The sequence below is a fragment of the Fukomys damarensis genome, unplaced genomic scaffold (genome assembly GCF_012274545.1).
Source record: "Fukomys damarensis isolate Sample0158 unplaced genomic scaffold, DMR_v1.0_HiC HiC_scaffold_37, whole genome shotgun sequence".
Lineage (NCBI taxonomy): Eukaryota > Metazoa > Chordata > Mammalia > Rodentia > Bathyergidae > Fukomys > Fukomys damarensis.
This window is the reverse complement of record NW_022900949.1, coordinates 1009178-1025841: the sequence shown is the minus strand read 5'-3', so window position 1 is coordinate 1025841 and position 16664 is coordinate 1009178. Positions and strand designations below refer to the sequence as shown.

At 59.7% G+C, this 16664-nt stretch overlaps 1 protein-coding gene across 1 annotated transcript in view; it reads right to left on the bottom strand.

Moving 5' to 3' along the window:
* Window positions 1-15781, bottom strand: part of Eps15l1 (epidermal growth factor receptor pathway substrate 15 like 1) — a 36308-nt gene extending 20527 nt beyond the window's left edge. The window contains exons 1-15 of the mRNA XM_019210665.2: window positions 15749-15781; window positions 13311-13352; window positions 13081-13170; window positions 12946-12993; window positions 11956-12051; window positions 11597-11659; window positions 9890-10015; window positions 8705-8764; window positions 4441-4674; window positions 3525-3682; window positions 2424-2580; window positions 2208-2293; window positions 1252-1324; window positions 812-973; window positions 103-300 (exon numbers count right to left, since the gene is read on the bottom strand). Coding sequence (XP_019066210.1) covers window positions 103-300; window positions 812-973; window positions 1252-1324; window positions 2208-2293; window positions 2424-2580; window positions 3525-3682; window positions 4441-4674; window positions 8705-8764; window positions 9890-10015; window positions 11597-11659; window positions 11956-12051; window positions 12946-12993; window positions 13081-13170; window positions 13311-13352; window positions 15749-15781 — 1626 coding nt within the window. The remainder of the gene's footprint in view (window positions 1-102; window positions 301-811; window positions 974-1251; window positions 1325-2207; window positions 2294-2423; window positions 2581-3524; window positions 3683-4440; window positions 4675-8704; window positions 8765-9889; window positions 10016-11596; window positions 11660-11955; window positions 12052-12945; window positions 12994-13080; window positions 13171-13310; window positions 13353-15748) is intronic.
* Window positions 15782-16664: the final 883 nt, after the last annotated feature.

The window sequence follows — 16664 nt, the reverse complement described above, 5'->3', positions numbered from 1 at the left end:
GGGCGCCTGCTCCCAGCCAGCCTGTCCCCCTCTCCCGGGGGTGGTGCCTGCCATCCGTCCCGCATGTGGATGTGTCCTCTGCATCCCCCGCGCACGCAGCACCTGGCCGATCTCATCCTGTGTGGACTTGAGCGACTTGATGATGGTCTCCAGCTGTGCGCGCCCTGCCTGGATGCTCTGTTCCAACTGCGTCTCCTCCTGCTGCAGCCGGCTCAGCTCCAACTTGGCGCGGTTCAGGTCGTCCTCCTGCGACTTCAGGTCAGACTCCTGCGACTGGATCTGGGTCTTCAACGAGGAGATCTGGGCCGGGACAGGAGGGAGCGACTCCAACACCAGCCACGAGGCCACGGGGCAGGAGGCAAAACAAGAAGCCACCCAGCCCCTCAGGAGGGAGACGGCAAGGCCCACCAGCCCACAGCGCGGCGGACCCGGCTCAGAACAGAGGCCCGGGTCCCCGGGTCCGGTCACCGGCACCACACAAATCATGGGGACGCAGACCCACCACCAATACGCTCGGGACAATCCCACCAGCAGCTGCCCACCACAGCCTCAAGCGACACTGCAGCCAAGGGAGCAGGTGCAGCCAGGCCCACGAGCATCCCGGGGGCCACCAAGGGGACACTGGGGCTCTCCCATGTGCTTGGCTGCAGCACCCTCGTCTACAAGGGGCAGTGGGGATGCCGGGACGGATGAGGGGCCAGGCCAGGTGGTGGGCATGGCTGCTGGGCACGGGCCTTCGGCACCGGGGCCATGTCCCTCTGGATGGGCTGGAAGGGGGCAGGCAACAGAGGCCAGGCCGCCTGCGACTCACCATCTGCGTCTCGTCCTGGCACTTCTGCCGGACATCACTCAGCATGTCCCGGAGCTTGGCCTTCTGCTGGTCCATCTCATCTAGCCGGTCCTGGGCGTCCTGCTTCTGGGCCTCGAGCTCTTGCAGGCTGCTGGTCTCCCGGTCCAAGTCATTCTGCAGTTCCTGGGGAAGGGGCGAGGGCTTCAGACTGGCGTAACTGGGGTGTCCACAAGAACCCAGGGCAAAAATGCACAAGCCGGGTGTGGCGGCACAGGTCTATCATCCCAGCCCTCTGGGAGCCTGAGGCAGGAGGACTACAAGCCCCAGCCCAGCCGGGGAAACTTACAGAGACCCTGAATCAAGGTAAAACGTGAAGGGCTGGGGTGCGGCTGGCACATGGCAGGCCCTGGGCTGCACCCACTGCAGCTGGCACTGGGTGGCCAGCCAGGTGAGCCGCGCACCTGCACCTCGCTGGTCTTCTGTCTGATGGCCTCCTCCTTCTCTCTGATGTCCTGCTCCAGGGAGTATTTCTCTCTGAACAACGGAAGCAATTCCCAAGATCAGCCGCCACCTCAGCAAGTGACTGACCCGACCTCTGGCTCTGCCCACACAGCCCATCCGTGGTGGCAGAGGTCGCAGGACACCGTGAGCTCTCACCACAGGTGGCCACACGGTTTGCACGGATGCTGCGTGTGGTAAAGTGGGGGCTCGGGTATCTGGGCCTTGGCAGAGACTGCCGCTGGCTCACCTCGCAGCCAGCCAACGATGGAGCACAACCTCTACAAACTGAGCCGAATAACCCTTCCCCTGTAACTGCACGTCAGGTACGGTGTCTCAGCAGTGGGGAAAGCAAGAGAGCCCCATCTAAGGCGAGCCTGAGCCTGACCTGGCCCCCACGCACCGTGTGCTCAGTACCGCAACACCACCTGCCGCGTGACCCCTCGGAGGCCAGCAGGGCGGGCCTCAGACGGGCGCTAAGGAAGCCTCTTGCCTGGAGCAGCAAAGAGCAGCCCTCCGCCCAGCCAGGCAGCCAGCTTAGCAGAGGCCAGGCAGGGCCAGGCAGGTGCCAGTCACAGCTGGGCCCTCACCGACCTGGAAGGTGGGCCACGCGACGAAGAGCCACGGCCCGGGAAAGATGGGGAGCTCGGTCGGCCGCAAGGGCTCAGACAGGGAGGAGCCACCTGGGCAACGGGCCTGAGGGCGATGAGCTCACGTGTGCACCCATCTACCTGTCCAGGGCGACGGCACACAGCCCGATACCTGGTGCTGAGGCCCCGCTCCCGGGTGAGTGGTCACTGGAGGGCAGAGACCATGGCGCGGCTGCCCTGCCCAGGTGACCAGGGAAGGCTCTCGAGGAGGGGCCGGGCAAGGGACCCAGTGGGGGAAGGGACAGGACTGGGGTGTGGGGTCTGCACACCTCTGCAGCTGGGCGATCTCCTGGCTGATGTCGTCCAGCTCCTTCACCCCAGTGAACTCTCCGGAGCCCAGGGAGCTCCCGCTGTCCTAGGGAGACACAGGCACAGCGTGAGACCCAACAGCGGACAGCAGGGCGGGACCAGGGCGCAGCGCGGTTCACCAGCGCCGCCTGGTGGCAGGTGTGGGAAGTGCGTGCGTGGGGGAACCTGCTACTCACCGGGACCGGGGTCCCTCGCTCCGAGGGCGGGACCATGTCCGGAGAGAGCGCTTGCGGGGGGTCGATGCCCTTACTGACCTTCTGCTGGATGAAATGCATAGCGAGCGCAAACTGGTCCTTGCTCAGCTTCCCCATCTGCCTGGTGTCGGCCAGGGCCCTGGGAGCGCCGTGGGGACCGTCACTCCCCAGACCCGCCCTCCTCACAGGTGCTGCTGTCCTGACCCCTGCAGCGAGGTGAGGTCCGGAGGGGCTCCGAGCTGCCCCGCCTCTGCCGCGTGAGGCGCTGTCCCTGGGCACCAGTTCTCCCAAAGGTGCTCAAGTTGGCGCAAAATCGCGGTCCCAGCCCTCCCCTGTGCTGCCCCAGTTCCAGCCAGGAAGCCGGCACCAAGGCACGAGGACGCTCGCCCGGCACCCAGATGGCGCAGGGCGGCGCACGGGGCTCGGGGTTCCTCCACCCGTGGCCCCCTCACCTGTCCCTGTTGTTGCCTGCAGGGACCCCTCATTGCCCCTTCCCGAAAAAGCGTGCAAGGCGGCTCCCAGAACCCACACAGGTCACAAGTCCATGCCCCAGGCCTCCCTCCCAGAGGCCGCTCTGCCTCAGGGAACCGAGGGACCAAGCACCGAGCACCCGCCCTCCACCACCAAAGGGCCATCTGGGGCGTGGCCCAGGGTAGCCAGTTTCAAAGCTCTGCTCATAGGCTCACTTTTTTCTTTCTGGAACTAGAAGGTTGAACCTACCTAGGGCCTTCCCACTAAACTACAGCCCCAGCTTTAATTTTTTAATTTTGAGACAAGCTCTGAGCCTGGGCCACAGTTAGTTCAAGGCCGGCCTGAACTACATAGTGAGATCCTGTCTCAAATAACCAAAAAAAAAAAAAAAAAAAAAAAAAAAGAGAAAAGGAAAGGTGTCAGTTGCCTAGACTGGGCTGGAACGTGCAACCCGGGCCCAGCCTCCAGGATGCTGCCCAAGCCCCGCACGGCTCCTCTCGGCTCCAGGGCTCACCAGGTGCTTCTCAGGGAGGGGCACTAGGACCCCCAAGACTGGCTATCCTGAACCGTCCTTCCCAGCCCTCCAGCCCTCAGCGCTGCCCTCCGGCTCACCAGATGTGGGCCAGCAGGCTCTGCGTGAGGCCCGAGTGCATGAAGATCTCCTTCACCTCCTGGCCGCTCACATAGCCGTCCAGGTCCAGGTCGGTCTTCAGGAAGATTTCGTCGAAACGCATCTTGTCGGCCACTGGCACCACCCAGGCCACCGCGGGCTGCAGGGGTGGAGGGGGCTCAGTGGGCAGGTTGGTCCTGAGCACTGGGGTGCAGGCTGTCTCCGGCACCCCGTCGTCCCCCGTCAGGGGCATGGAGAGGAGCGGGTGGCCTCCCTCCCCAGGGATCTGCCCAGGCAGGTGGCTCAGCAGGCTGCTGGGTGCCCATGGAGCCTTCCCTGCCCCACGCCCCGCCGAGGCGGGCCCCTCCACACCCGCAGGTGTCCACACCCGCAGGTGTCCACACGCACATCCTTGGTGGTGACAAGATGGATGCACAGGTGCCCGGGCCACATCGTATCAGCACCGTTCTAGCCAGACAGCCCCTGTGCTGGCTCTGATGCCAGCCCAGCACTCTGGGAAGCTGAAGCAGGAGGACTTGGAGATCAAACCCAGTCTGGTAATTTAGTGAGACCGCCTAACATAAAAAGGGTGGTGTAGTCCACGCACAGGCCCAGTCCTGGGCACAAAAGCAGCCCCCTGGCACTGCCGTCCCCACGCTGAGGCTGGCGGGATACGGCTGGCTGCCCGTCCTTCATTTCTAGAGCAACAGAGGAGGCTGGGTGTGAAGCTACCTGGCGAACAGTTCCGGACCTCCACACACTCTGCTGCAAGGCCGCCACACAGAGCATGGTGCTCCTGCCCAACACCCAGGCTGCAGCACAGGCGCGAGGCGGCTGCGCTGTGTGGCGCTGTGCGGGAAGGGGCAGGCTGCGCAGCCCGGAGGCCCCCAGGGTGACCGGAGCACGTGGTCGCCGTACCTGCGCCTGCTTGAGGCCGTGCTTAGGGGACAGGCTGCCCGTGCTGTTGAGGCTGCTGACGCTGCCGTGTGACGGTGTGGAGCGCAGGCTGTCCTTGGGCGGGGGGCTGCCAGGCAGCACGGGCACGGCCCCAGGGAACACTGGCTTCTTGCGCTTGGACAGAGGGATGAGCGATGGGGGCAGGACGGACGGCACAGGCTCCTTCTCCAGGGCCCGGTACACCAGGTGCATGGCCTGCGGGCACAAGGGACAGGCGCTGCAGTGGCAAACTTGTCTGAGCACAGATGGAAAAGTGTGTTTCAAGTCAGGGACGGAAACAAACCAAAATCGCAACTCTCCCCTTCTAAACAGGGCTTTGGTGTTTCTGAGATGGCTTGGGGGCCGTTCTTCAGGGATGGATACCCATGCTGGCCTCGGCCTCCTGAGTAGCTGGGTCTGAAGGCCCAGGCCGCTGTGCCTCAAATCAGGTTTCAGTGAACAGCTAGTGGGGAAATGCAACGTGGACTGACAGGCATTCACAGACCCACATGGGTCCTGGCAGAAATCGCGGGCAATGACCAAAACCAAACAGAAATGCAAACATGGGGCTCAGGAGGCTGGGGGTTAGGCCCGCTCCTGGGCGCTGACCTCAGGGCCGTGCGAGGACAGCAAGCCAAGTGCAGGCCAAAGAACAGGAAACATAGAAGGTGAGAGGAGTGGAGACCAGGAAATCCTGGAGGTGGACAGTGGTGACATCTGTGCACCATGAGTGTCTGCGACACCACCAGACTACACACCCAAAGTTAAAATGGCAAATTGGGCCAGGGATTTAGCTCAGTGGTTCCACCACCCGCCTCACAAGGGCAAGGTCCCAAGTTCAATCCCCGGTACCAATAAAATGGCAGACTTGACACCATATTTTTACCACCACAGCAAAAGAAAAATGTTTACAAATGGTTAGACTGGCCAGGCATGATGGTGTATGCTGCAATCAATCTCAGCCATGTAGGAGGCTGAGGCAGGAGGATCCCAAGTTCAAGGCCAGGCACCCTAAAAGAACTCAGGGTGGTGAATTTTATGTGATCTGTACTTTGCTACCAAAAAACCAAATCAATAAAGGACAACCAGTGAGAACAAGATAATGGGAGAAACGCAGAAAACACTCCCAGTGCTAAGGCGGAAGCCAGCAGACTCAGCTGCTGAGGAGACCGCTGAGAGCCTGCCTGTAGTCGGGGGAGCCTCACTCCCTCAGACAGCTCAGTCAACACCACGCTTCTGCCCAGGCTCTGCACAGCCACCATGCCCCCGGGGCAGCCCTTAGCACTGCAAGTGCCTGCAGACAAAAGATGGCTGTAAGAAGAGGTTTGCTTGACAGGTTTTTTTTGTTTCTTTTTTGGTACTGGGGATTGAACTCGGGTCCTTGTGCTTATAAGGCAGGCCACCGAACCGCTGAGCTAAACCCCCAGCCCTACAGGTTTTTATTAATCAAAGGTATGTTTTGTTTGTTTTTTGCAGTGCCAGGGATCAAATTTGGGACCTTGAGCTTGTGAGGCAGGCAACAGAACCACTGAGCTAAATCTCCAGCCCAAAAGTATGCATATTTGTGAAGGAGGGGATGGGGAAAAAAAGAGGCAGAATATATCATATACCGGTGCCAATTCCCCATGATGACTGTTACCGTCATGTACACCTACAATGCACCCAATGTTTTACTGGAAAACTCAAACAAACACACGTGTATTTATTACAACCTAGAGAACAGATCAAATTTGTCTCTTTCACTCTTAGTAATATGTTTCTTTTTGTTGTTGTTTTTGTTTTCTGAGACAGGGTCCCACTGTGTAGTTCAGGCTGGCCTTGAACTCACTGCGATCCTCCTGCCTCAGCCTATGGAGTGCTGGGATTATAAAGCCACCACACCTGGCTATAGTCTTAGTAACATGAACACAGCGTTCATTAAGACAATTATGTTTTCCAAAGGGTGTAAAAGGCTTCACTTCTCTGCTAGCTCTGTGCAGATCTTCTGCCTGGTTACAACTGCCTGGCAATCCCAGGACCCCCAGTTTTGAGGCTGCGGTGTAGGTTTTTTGAGACATGGTCCCACTGTGTAGTCCCAGCTGGCCCGGAACCCACAGTGGCCCTCCTGTGTCGGCCTCCACACCTGGCAGGAACACCTAGTTTGATGAAGTGTCACGAACAAACCCTGTGACACAAAAGGTGATGCGGCCGTTAATGTTTTTGGCCTGAATTAATTCAATTATTACTCAAATGGGCACTGTCCTCACCCACGAGGGGCGGCTGCTGCCAGCAGGGGGGCCCGAGACGGCTCTGCTCGGTGTCTGTGCCTCCAGGCCGGCTGCAGCCGGGTCCCCAGCGGAACAGAGGCACCTGCAGTCATCAGACAGCAGGTTCAGTCCTTGACACTGGACAATGGCTACCCAAGGAGACTCCCTGTGCTCAAGAAATACAGACGTGAGTATTTTGGGATGAAACACAACACCTGCAACTTAACTCTAGAGGAGTTCGGTGGAAATCGTCTTTTCTCTTTGCAGTACGAGAGATATAATCCTGGACCCAAACACACTGGCTACTCCACAGCGGAGCCGCATTCCGCCCCCCTTTCCTTCAATCCAAAGGTTATTACACAAAACAGCAGCTCTTGTATCTGACCTAATTGTTAAGATCTAATTAGAGTCTGGACAGGGCGGAAACGAAAATCTCAAGACCTGAAAGCAACACACAAGTTACCGTGCGTGCGGCTCCTTTTCCCTGGACCCCACTGCTCCACACCACTTGTCCCTGTTGCTTCTTGGACTTATCCACCTCCACTCCAGAATCTTCGCCTCATCCTCAACCCCGACACTGGTTTTGATGGAATTTCTTAGTGTCCAAGACAGTCCCATCCCAGTGGAGTAAAACAGGTTCCCGACCACCACCCTCTGAAACTCACTCCCGACCACGCGGATGAGTGTGCCGTGAACTCTAAAATGTACAATTCTACCACGCACACAGTGTGTTTCCAAACACAGGCGCACAAACCACTGTGCTGTACTTATGAGTGTTTTCGATAGCTCAGGCTTTAGTTTCAGGGCAGACCAGATTACGTTTTGAAATCTTGCATGCTGCCTGTTTCTAGTCGGCTCTCAGCAGTGGCTGATCGCACCCCAGGCATTTTCCATGTAACGTCTCCAGCTTCCCTAGGGCCCTGTGGGGCTCAGTGCCACACCAATCAGAGAAGGGCTTTGGAGCTGCACCTAAGTATTTAATTTTTAGGGTGGAAAAAAAACTTTTAAAAAATTTGCTTCCGCCTGCTGACACTCTGGAGTTGGTGCTGAAACCAGAGAGTGGGAACGCGGAAATCCACAAGGTACATCCAACCCTCTACTTGCGTTCAAGGCACAAGCAGCAGCTCGCAAGGGAAACAAGAAGGCTCACCAAGTGGCTCAAAACCACAAGTCCTCTGTGGAAAATGATCTCCCCAACAGGCACAGCCTCGCCCGGAAAGTCTCCTGACTGCCCAACTCTCCAGGGCACGACCCGAATCAGCTCCCTTCAGCCTGCTCAGAAAGCTGAGGAGCCGGCAGAAGACGGCCGGCCAGCTCGGGGGAAATGCGGGCTGCTCGTCCTCCCTGCAAGCCTTGCTCCTCCCAGACCCCATATTCCAACCCGAGCTCCCCCTATACCCCTCAGAGGGCCTAGCAGTCCCCACGGTGCCTGAGTTCCCCTCCTTGGAGCCCAGACCCACCTGGGCCACATGACCCGGCCCCGACCCTGACCCTGACCGGCTGGCCCCGTCACACCCACCGGCCCGGGGCCCTGCTGGTGCTGCGCCTGCAGAACTGCTTCCCGGCCCCATCGCCGGCCATGGCAGCTCGTCATCCCTCAGACCCGAGGCTCCGACACCGAGTGCAGCCAGCCAGCCCCAGCTGCCCTTTCTGGTGGCCCCTCGGTGATCCCATTCCCAGACTTTTTAAAAACAGGTCTTGCTAAGTTGCCCTGGCTGAGCTCAAACTTTCCATCCTCCTGTCTCAGCCTCCGGAGTGCTGGGACTGTAGGTGTTTGGCACCTGGCTGGGTCAGAGACCCCCTGCCTGCGCACACAGAGGTGCTCGGAGCGGGGAGGGAGGGCAGAGGCGATGCGGGCTGGGGACCCTGGGCAAGGGAGCGTGCAAAGCCTCCCCGTGACTGCAGGCTCCATGGCCCTGGAACAGCTTGGAAACACAGAGAAGCCCACGTGCCCGGACCCCAAGGAGCCACACATCCCTGCAGGAAGGAGGGGGGCCTACCACAGCGAACTCATCCCGGTCCAGGTGCCCGTCCTTGTCAATGTCGCTGAGGTCCCAGACCTGCAAGGCAGAGCAGAATGGACATGATCCAGGGCCCAAGTGACTATGACGGTAGGTCGGATGGGCCAGGGTGGGCCCGGCGGGGCCGTGCGCCTAGGACCCAGGTGCCGCTGCCCGATCCACCTGTGGTGTCCCGCTGTCCCACGTGCTCCATGGTTCCCACCGCGCCTGGGGTCTACAGGGCAGCACGAGACCCGAGAGGTGGCCAGCAGGGCTGCAGGCGCCACTGCCCAAGACCACTCGAGATGCGCCCAGGGTCAGCCTGGAACACGGGGAGCTGCGGCTGCCACCGGGTGGGGAGGGGCCGTGCACGGACTCGGCCTCCGCTCCCGGGGTCTGTCACACTGGCCTGCATCACACAGAAGGGGCGCAGGGTCTCCCCTTCGCCTCGGGCCCCACCTGCCTTGCAGGGCCAATGGCAGCCTCACGGCCCAGGGCCCACAGACGCTGCAGGCCCCACTGAGTATGCCTCACGCGGGTGGCCCAGCAGCGCAGGCCCCTCCCAGAGAGGCCGCCACAGCACCTCTCAGGCCCCTGCACCCCTACCGGCCCTGGCTTCTCCCGGGAGAAGCGGAGCGCACATGGGCCGGAGCAGGGCCGGCGGACACCTCAGCCCTGGTGCTCCGTATCCCCTGCCCTTGCCCAGCCCCCAGCCCGCCCCACCCGCCTCACTGCTCCCAGGGGCAGGCTCAGCTCAGCACACCACGCGCCGGCCTCACCCGAAAGCAGCCGCAAGTCGCAGCCACAAAATGGCTTTGCGGGGTTTGGTTTGGTTTTCTTTGCAGATACTGGGAGTGGAACCCAGAGCCTTCATACTGAGCTGCCCCAGTCCTTTTTATGTTTTGAGACAGGGTCTCACTGAGTCACTAAATTGCCCAGGCTAGACTCTGATTTGCAATCTTCCTGCCTCAGCCTCACAGAGGCACTACCACACCTGGCTGAAGCCCTACAAAAGAGGAATGCCTCCAGTGTTCCCTACGCGCATCACAGTTCCAAGTACCTTTGCTGTGAGCCTTAAAGGCAGGAAAAGAAGGACGTTGAGGCCTACACCAGCACGATGGCGAGGGGCTGCCCCACACCTCCCCACGCAGGCGAGGACGCAGGAGCTGCGCCACAGCCACTTACCCTGCCCAGGACGTCGAGAGGAAGCTTCGAGTTCATGAGGACCGGCTTGACCTTGTCTCCAGACAGCAGGCCCTTCACAGGCAGCAGGCTTTCGAAAATGCCATCAAATTTGGCCTTTTCCTCCACCTGGGTGAGGACGAGAGGGCACCATGCATGTCCCACCCAGCCTGGGTCAAGCGGAGTGGCCCTGGGGCCTTCGGTCCAAGGCCAAGGTCATAGGAAAGGAGCTGTACAAGGCCTGCTCTGCCCCAGCACTGCCCTGGGGGACATAGGGCCAGGTCCCTTCCCCGAAGGACAGGTGACTCCCGCAGATCCCCAAAGGCTCGCTGGGACAAGCAGCCAAGCACGTGGTAACCAAAGTCAACTCTAAACACGGGCCTCTGTTTCCAACAGCCAAAAGCTGGGCCTGCTGGTATGCAGCCATCATTCCCACACTCCAAGAGGCTGAGGCAGGAGGATCGCACATTCCAGCCCAGCCTAAGCACCTAGTAACTTAGCGAGACTCTGTTGCAAAACCAAGAATAAAAAGGGCTGAGGGTATAACTCAGTGCAAAGGCCCTGGGTTCCATTCCCATACTGACGACATGTATACTACACAATTACAACTGTTAAGGCTGAGGTATGGCTCCATGGTAGAGTTCTTGCCCGGCATGTGTGAGGCCCTGGACTCCATCCCCACAAAGATAAAGTAAAACTAAGTTAAGAAAAGAAAAGACAGGGCTGGGGATTTAGCTCAGTGGAACTGCTCCTGCCTGGCAAGCACAAGTTTCTGAGTTCAAATCCCAGTACCAAAAAAAAAAGAAAGAAAAGCCAGCACCATCCATGCCAAGTGTGGCCAGCCATGTGGGTCCCAGCAGTACCCACTCCTTCCCCGTGGGAGCCGGGCACTGCCTCTCTCCACAGCTGCCCTGCACTGCTCAGTCCAGTGCTGCAGCGTGGGTGCAGTGCAAGGTCCCAGGGAAACATGGCCGAGTGGGGCCGGGTCAGCTTCTCAGGACAAAGCTGCTGCCCATCCTGGTCAGACCAGAAGCCTCCCACCCCATCGCCGTGTCAAACAGGGAACCCGCTGCCCTCGGGTGCCAGGCCATGAAGGGGGGCTCTCCCCTCTGCAGGAGTGTTCTCTGGGCTGGGCTAAGAAGCAGTGAGCCAGGCACCGCACGCCTGTCATCTCAGCCCTTGGGAGGCTGAGGCAGGAGGATCGTGGCAAGTTCAAGGCTTGTCAGCACTACAAAGCAGACCCAGTCGTAAAAAAACAAAAAACGGCCAGGGGTATAAGTGGCACCGTGCCTGCCTCACAAGCACAAGGTTCTCAGTGCGATCTCCAGTACCAAAAAACAAGCAAACAGAAAATAAAATTTTAAAAAAATCAGTAAAAGTGGGAATGTGCGAGCTGGGGCTTGCCAAGCCTGTGCAGAGCCCAGGTTCCAGCACTGTAAATGAGCAAGGGGAGGCAGGACTCTGACTACAGTCTTTCTGTTTCTCCTTCCTGGAAACGGGGCGCCGGCCTGGTGATATTCTCAGCCCCTTCTTTTTTATTTGGAGAAAAAAGCTGCCCGGGCTGGGTCTGAGCTTGTGACCCTCCTGCCTCAGCCTCCTGAGGAGCTGGAAGACAGGCGTGGGCCACTGTGCCCGGCCTGTATGACACTGCACAGCACGGCAGAGGGCAGTTTCACACAAGGGACAGCCCTGAGCATCCCCATCACTCACCCGCACTGCCCAGGGGGCCTCCACAGAAGCCAGGGTGACCATCAGGGGGCTGCTGGTGTCGTGCTGAGGAGAGATGGAAACCCCCGGGTTGGTACGGGGCTGTCCCGGGAGGACATACCCTGGTACACGCACCCTCGCACACACGCACCATGGCAGCCACGCGGCCGGGGCGCTCAGGTGACCAGCAGGGAGGGAGGAGGCCCGGCGGGGAGAGGGTGTGGACACCACGGAATCGTGCACCTCACGACAGGAGGCCATGCCGCATGGATTTCACCTCTACCAACAAAGGGAGGTGAGGCGGCAGCGAGAAAAATGCTTGCACACGCACGCACCCACAAAGCACCAGCACCAGCACTCACGAATTTGGGCGGCGGCATGCTCAGGCTCAGGTTGCTCAGCGTGACCTCGTGGCCGCTCTGGGCGCAGGCCACCAGCCTCAGTGCCACATAGAAGCCCTGAAACCCAAAGGCATCATCAGACCACGGCCCGGGGACAGCGGCTCCAGGAGGAGACGAATGGACAATCGGACAGCAGCTCCCAAACTATGAGCCCTGCCACTCAGGTAGGCTGTGCAAGGCGGCGGACGGTAGCCACAGACCAAATGCCTGCAGGCTTTTAAAGAAATAACTGGTGCCCACCTACCTACTGTCCCAGCACTCTGGGAGGCTGAGGGGGGAAGATTTCAAGTTCATGCCCACCTTGCTTACTTAGCAATTTAGTGAGACCCTGTCTCAAAACAAAGAAAACAGGGCTGGGGAAGTAGCTCTGGGGCACTGCGCCTGCCTTGCAAGTGCAAGGTCCTGAGTTCAGTTTACAGTACCAGGGGAAGAGGTGTCCAGAGTGGACACGCAGTTCAGGGCACGCTGGACTCTCCAGCCAGCACCCTCACCAGGAACAGCAGACCCGAGTCCGGCCCCCAGGCCTGTGCTGCCCGCCACACAGCACCCCGCCACGGCTGCAGTGGCTTTCTCCTCTGGCCAACCGGTCTAAGAACACATGCTAGGGTCTTTCTGGCTCTGGCCTTTAGTACCGAGGACTCACCCAGGGCTTGCACTGAACTGCATCCCCAGCCCTTTCTGAAGTCTATTTCAAAGCAGGGTCTCACCAAGAGCCCAGGCTGGACTCAAACTTATGATCTGCCTGCCTCAGCCTCCCAAGAAGCAGGGATGACAGGTGTGCACCACAGTGCACAACATGACTTAAAAAGTCTTAAAAAGCATTTTAAGCGCTGGTAAGGTTGTAAAGCATTTAAAGATGGCCAACCTGGAGCGCTGCTTGCCTGGGTAAGAGCCTTCGCCTCCCAGGAGCCCTGCCAGCCCAGTGGGTGGAAGGGCACTGCACACACGCACCTGCTTGTCCAGGAACCCTTTGCCTTCCGGGTCGGCCAGGTCCCAGATCTGCAGAGACACAGAGGCTGTGAGCGCCCCAGGGCGGCCTGCACAGTCCAGCACCCTCTGCCCCACTGTGCTGCACCGCTGACCCACCTTCCCGAGGGTGACATCCGACAGACCCGACTTCTTCAGGAACAGCGCAGCCTCGCTTGCCCCGACTCTGCCCGTGTGGGCCGGGTCTACCTGAGGGAGGGCAACGCAGCACTGACTCCTCGGCACCAGCTCCAGGGGCGGCAAGGCTGGCGCAGCCCCTCACTCCCAGCCGGCGCAGCTCTGCTCCAGCCCCCAGACAGGCAGACATGCAGGCCTCGGGTCCAACTCACCTGCTTATAGTATGATTCGTACAGCGGATTTCCACCAGGGATCTGTAACCAAAACACAGACACCAGTCAGAGGCAGACACGCCGGCGCAGCAGGGAGCCTCACCCACTTCAATCCTGCCCTGAACACCTAGGCTCAAGCAGTCCCCCTGCCTCAGCCTCCTGACAGAGCAGACTGCACTGCACGTCACTGGCTCCAGACACTCTGTCATCCCGAAGGACACCAGCTAAGGGAAACCACGTGCATCCGAGCACCACGCCACACAGGCCCCACTCTCTCCACAGAGCAAGCCAGGGCAACAGAGCACAGGGCCGCTGGGCCCAGCACGGCCAGCAGACACAGACAGGGAAGACAAGGAAGGGCAGGACGAGCAGCTGAGGCCCCCAGGAGCATGCAGAGGACCAGGGTGGTGACACCTGCAGCCTGAGTATTCTCAGGTGATGGATGCACCAGCCTCGCCCTGAGGCGTTGGGCAGCCCAACAGGAAGGACGGTTGGCCAGGCGTCAGGAACAGGGCCGGTGGCAGGGTGCAGTAGGACAGCAAAGGCCTGGCAGGCTCCTGGCCCACAGGCCATACCTCAGGGCAAAGCAGCTCACAGCCAGAGTCGCAGACCTGAACTTGGCAAAGGCCCCACAGGAAGCAAGAGAGCACTTCCCAGTTACTGCGCACCAGTGAAGGAAGGCCCAGGGGTGCTGGTAACCGGGAGGGCCAAGGCAGGAGGATCGCAAGTCCAAGCCCAGCCCAGCACTCAGCCACATAGGGAGCCCAGTCTCCAAAGCGCTGGTTACTAACTCTGCCAAACCCACCAAAAGCTCACAGGGTCGGAGAGCCAGGAGCGAGGAAAGCAGGTTGGGCCACTGAGCAGGGGGAGCCAGGCAGGAGGAGCTAGGCAGACACACGCGCACCTCCTCCACACTGGCCTGGCTGGGGCAGCTCGATCACACGTGCCAGCCGCCCACCTGATCCTGCCCCTACCCGAGGCATGGTCTGTCCCGGCACAGGAGGCCCTGTCACAAAGCGCGGCGCACTTTCTCACTCGCCAAACTGGTGTTTACCACAGCAGGGTGAGTGTAAGAAGTATAAAAATGTACCAAATAAGCTAGGTGTGGTGGTGCAGGCCTGTCATCCCCAGCACTGGGGAGGCTGAGGCAGGAGGATGGCTGTGAGTTTGAGGTCAGCCTGGGCTACAAAGCGAGACTGTCTCAAAAAAAGGGCTTCTGATGTTGCTGTAATTACAGATACAACATCACTAACAGTACAAAAACAAATGGTTGCTTGTTTATTAACTTTTAGAATGCAGAGTTGTAATCATCCAACTGAGGAACTTCTGATCCTCTGTGGAATGGGAGGCTGAAACCAGGGCCTCTGCACTGAGCTATATCCCTAGCCCTGGTTTTTTGTTCTTTCTCTTTTTTCGGTACCAGGGATTGAACTCAGGACCTTGCACTTGCCAGGCAGATGCAGCACCACTGAGCTGCATCCCTGGCCCTGCCTTCTATTTTTTGTTTTGTGAGACGGCCCCACTAGGTCACTACACTGTCCACGGCAGGCAGTGAGGGAATGTGTGACTCTCCTGCCTCAGCCTCCAGAGCCCAGCACCCGGCTGGCCTTGTCTGACTGCCGCTGTGAGCCCCATCTTTCTGCGGAACAGGCCTCTGTCCCCGTGCCTCCTTCGTGGCACTGTGAGCGGCTACTCTCCAGCAGAGGCTCTCGGCGAGCAGGACGGGGCCTCAGCACTGCGAGCAGGCGTGGGGCTGGCTCAGCACTGGTTTCGGGGAACAGGGTCAGGCTGCTGCCCCCTCTGATGCCCTAAAGAAAGGCTGAAAGTGCAGCTGCTCCTGAGGTCGCAGCCAGACCTCCCTTCCCTTCGCTCCCGCAGCCCTGGCGGCAGTGAGTGAGCCTGTGCACTGTGCTCCACGCTCACCACCACGGGCAGAGTCAAAGACTGGGCTCTGGCTCTCAGGTGGTGCTGGGGATGGAACTCAGGGCCTGCGCGCACGCAAGCACTCGAATGGGCTGCACCCACCTTGTTCACGGTTCGGTCTTGCCTCAGCCTCCCAAGGAGCTGGGTTTACAGTGTGCCTTCCTGCCCGACAGAAATGTGTTTTCAACTCGCAACACTTCGGATTCACCATGGGTTATGGACAGAACCGCAGGAGAGTCAAGGACACGCGTATGTGCACTCCTGCGAGACGGCGCAATGTCAGTGCCAAGGCGCCAGCCATGAGTTATGGTGTGGTGCTGGGTGCACGCTGAGCATGCGCTGTCCCGAAGCTACGCCCTTACCCTGCAGTGGCGTTTCTGCTCTCCTTTCTCGGGACAGTCTCACTAAGTTGCCCACGCTGGCGCTGAACTTGTGCCACTTGTAGTTTCCCTGCCTTGGCCTCCCGAGTGGCCAGGATCACCAGCCTGCGCCCCGCGCCGCACACCGTACCTCACCCAGTCCTCCTGTAACCGCTGCAGGGCCGCCATAAGAACACTGCCAGGAGTGACAGGGACACAGGGTGCGGCTGGCCGGGTGCTTCATGAGCACACAGATGGCCTGAGCCAGCACAGCCGTGTCCCTGGGGAGGACACATGTCCCCACCGGGAACACACTGCACAGGGCAGGGCAGGAGAGGCCCTTCCACATGGGGGCTGCACAGCCCCGGACTAGGGGAGCGATCTCCATGTCGGGACAGCCACGTGTCACAGGGTTGGGTGACGCCACGGAGCCCGGCCAGGTCAGGGGAGGGCAGGCCGGTACAACTGCTCAGCACTCCCTGACCTCGCTCCCCAGGACTGTACCATAGATGCCTAAGTAACACAGCACAGCCAACACAGAAGACAGTCAATTCCGGACACTGAGGCAGCAGCTGGGGCCAGTCCAACAGCACTGGGAACTCAAGGATGGGTCGGCGGCCCCCGCAATGCTGGGACCAGAAATGCTTCCTCCCACAGCACACTGCCGTGCACACCCTGAGGAAGGGCCCACCTGATGCCTCACCACAGCCCACAGGGGACTTCACAGGTCAGCTGCGGGACATGACAGGCAACGTCTCAGCATGAAGAAAGGGTTACCCAGGCATGGTGGCCACGCCTGTCTTCCCAGCATTCAGGAGGCAAGACAATCACCCCAAGTTGGAGTCCAGCCTGGGCCATACAGCAAGTGCAGGACCTGTCTGAGGTACAGTGTAAGACCTGCCCCAAAACAAAAATGGAATCAGGGATCAAGCGGGGGTAGATATAAGACAGAAAGACCGGTGGGAAGGAGACAAGGAAGACCACACTCTAGAAGGACGTGTGTAAAGGAAGACTACAACTGCAGGACAATCACAGCTAGCCAGGCCCGACCTACCTGTGATCTCAGGGCTTT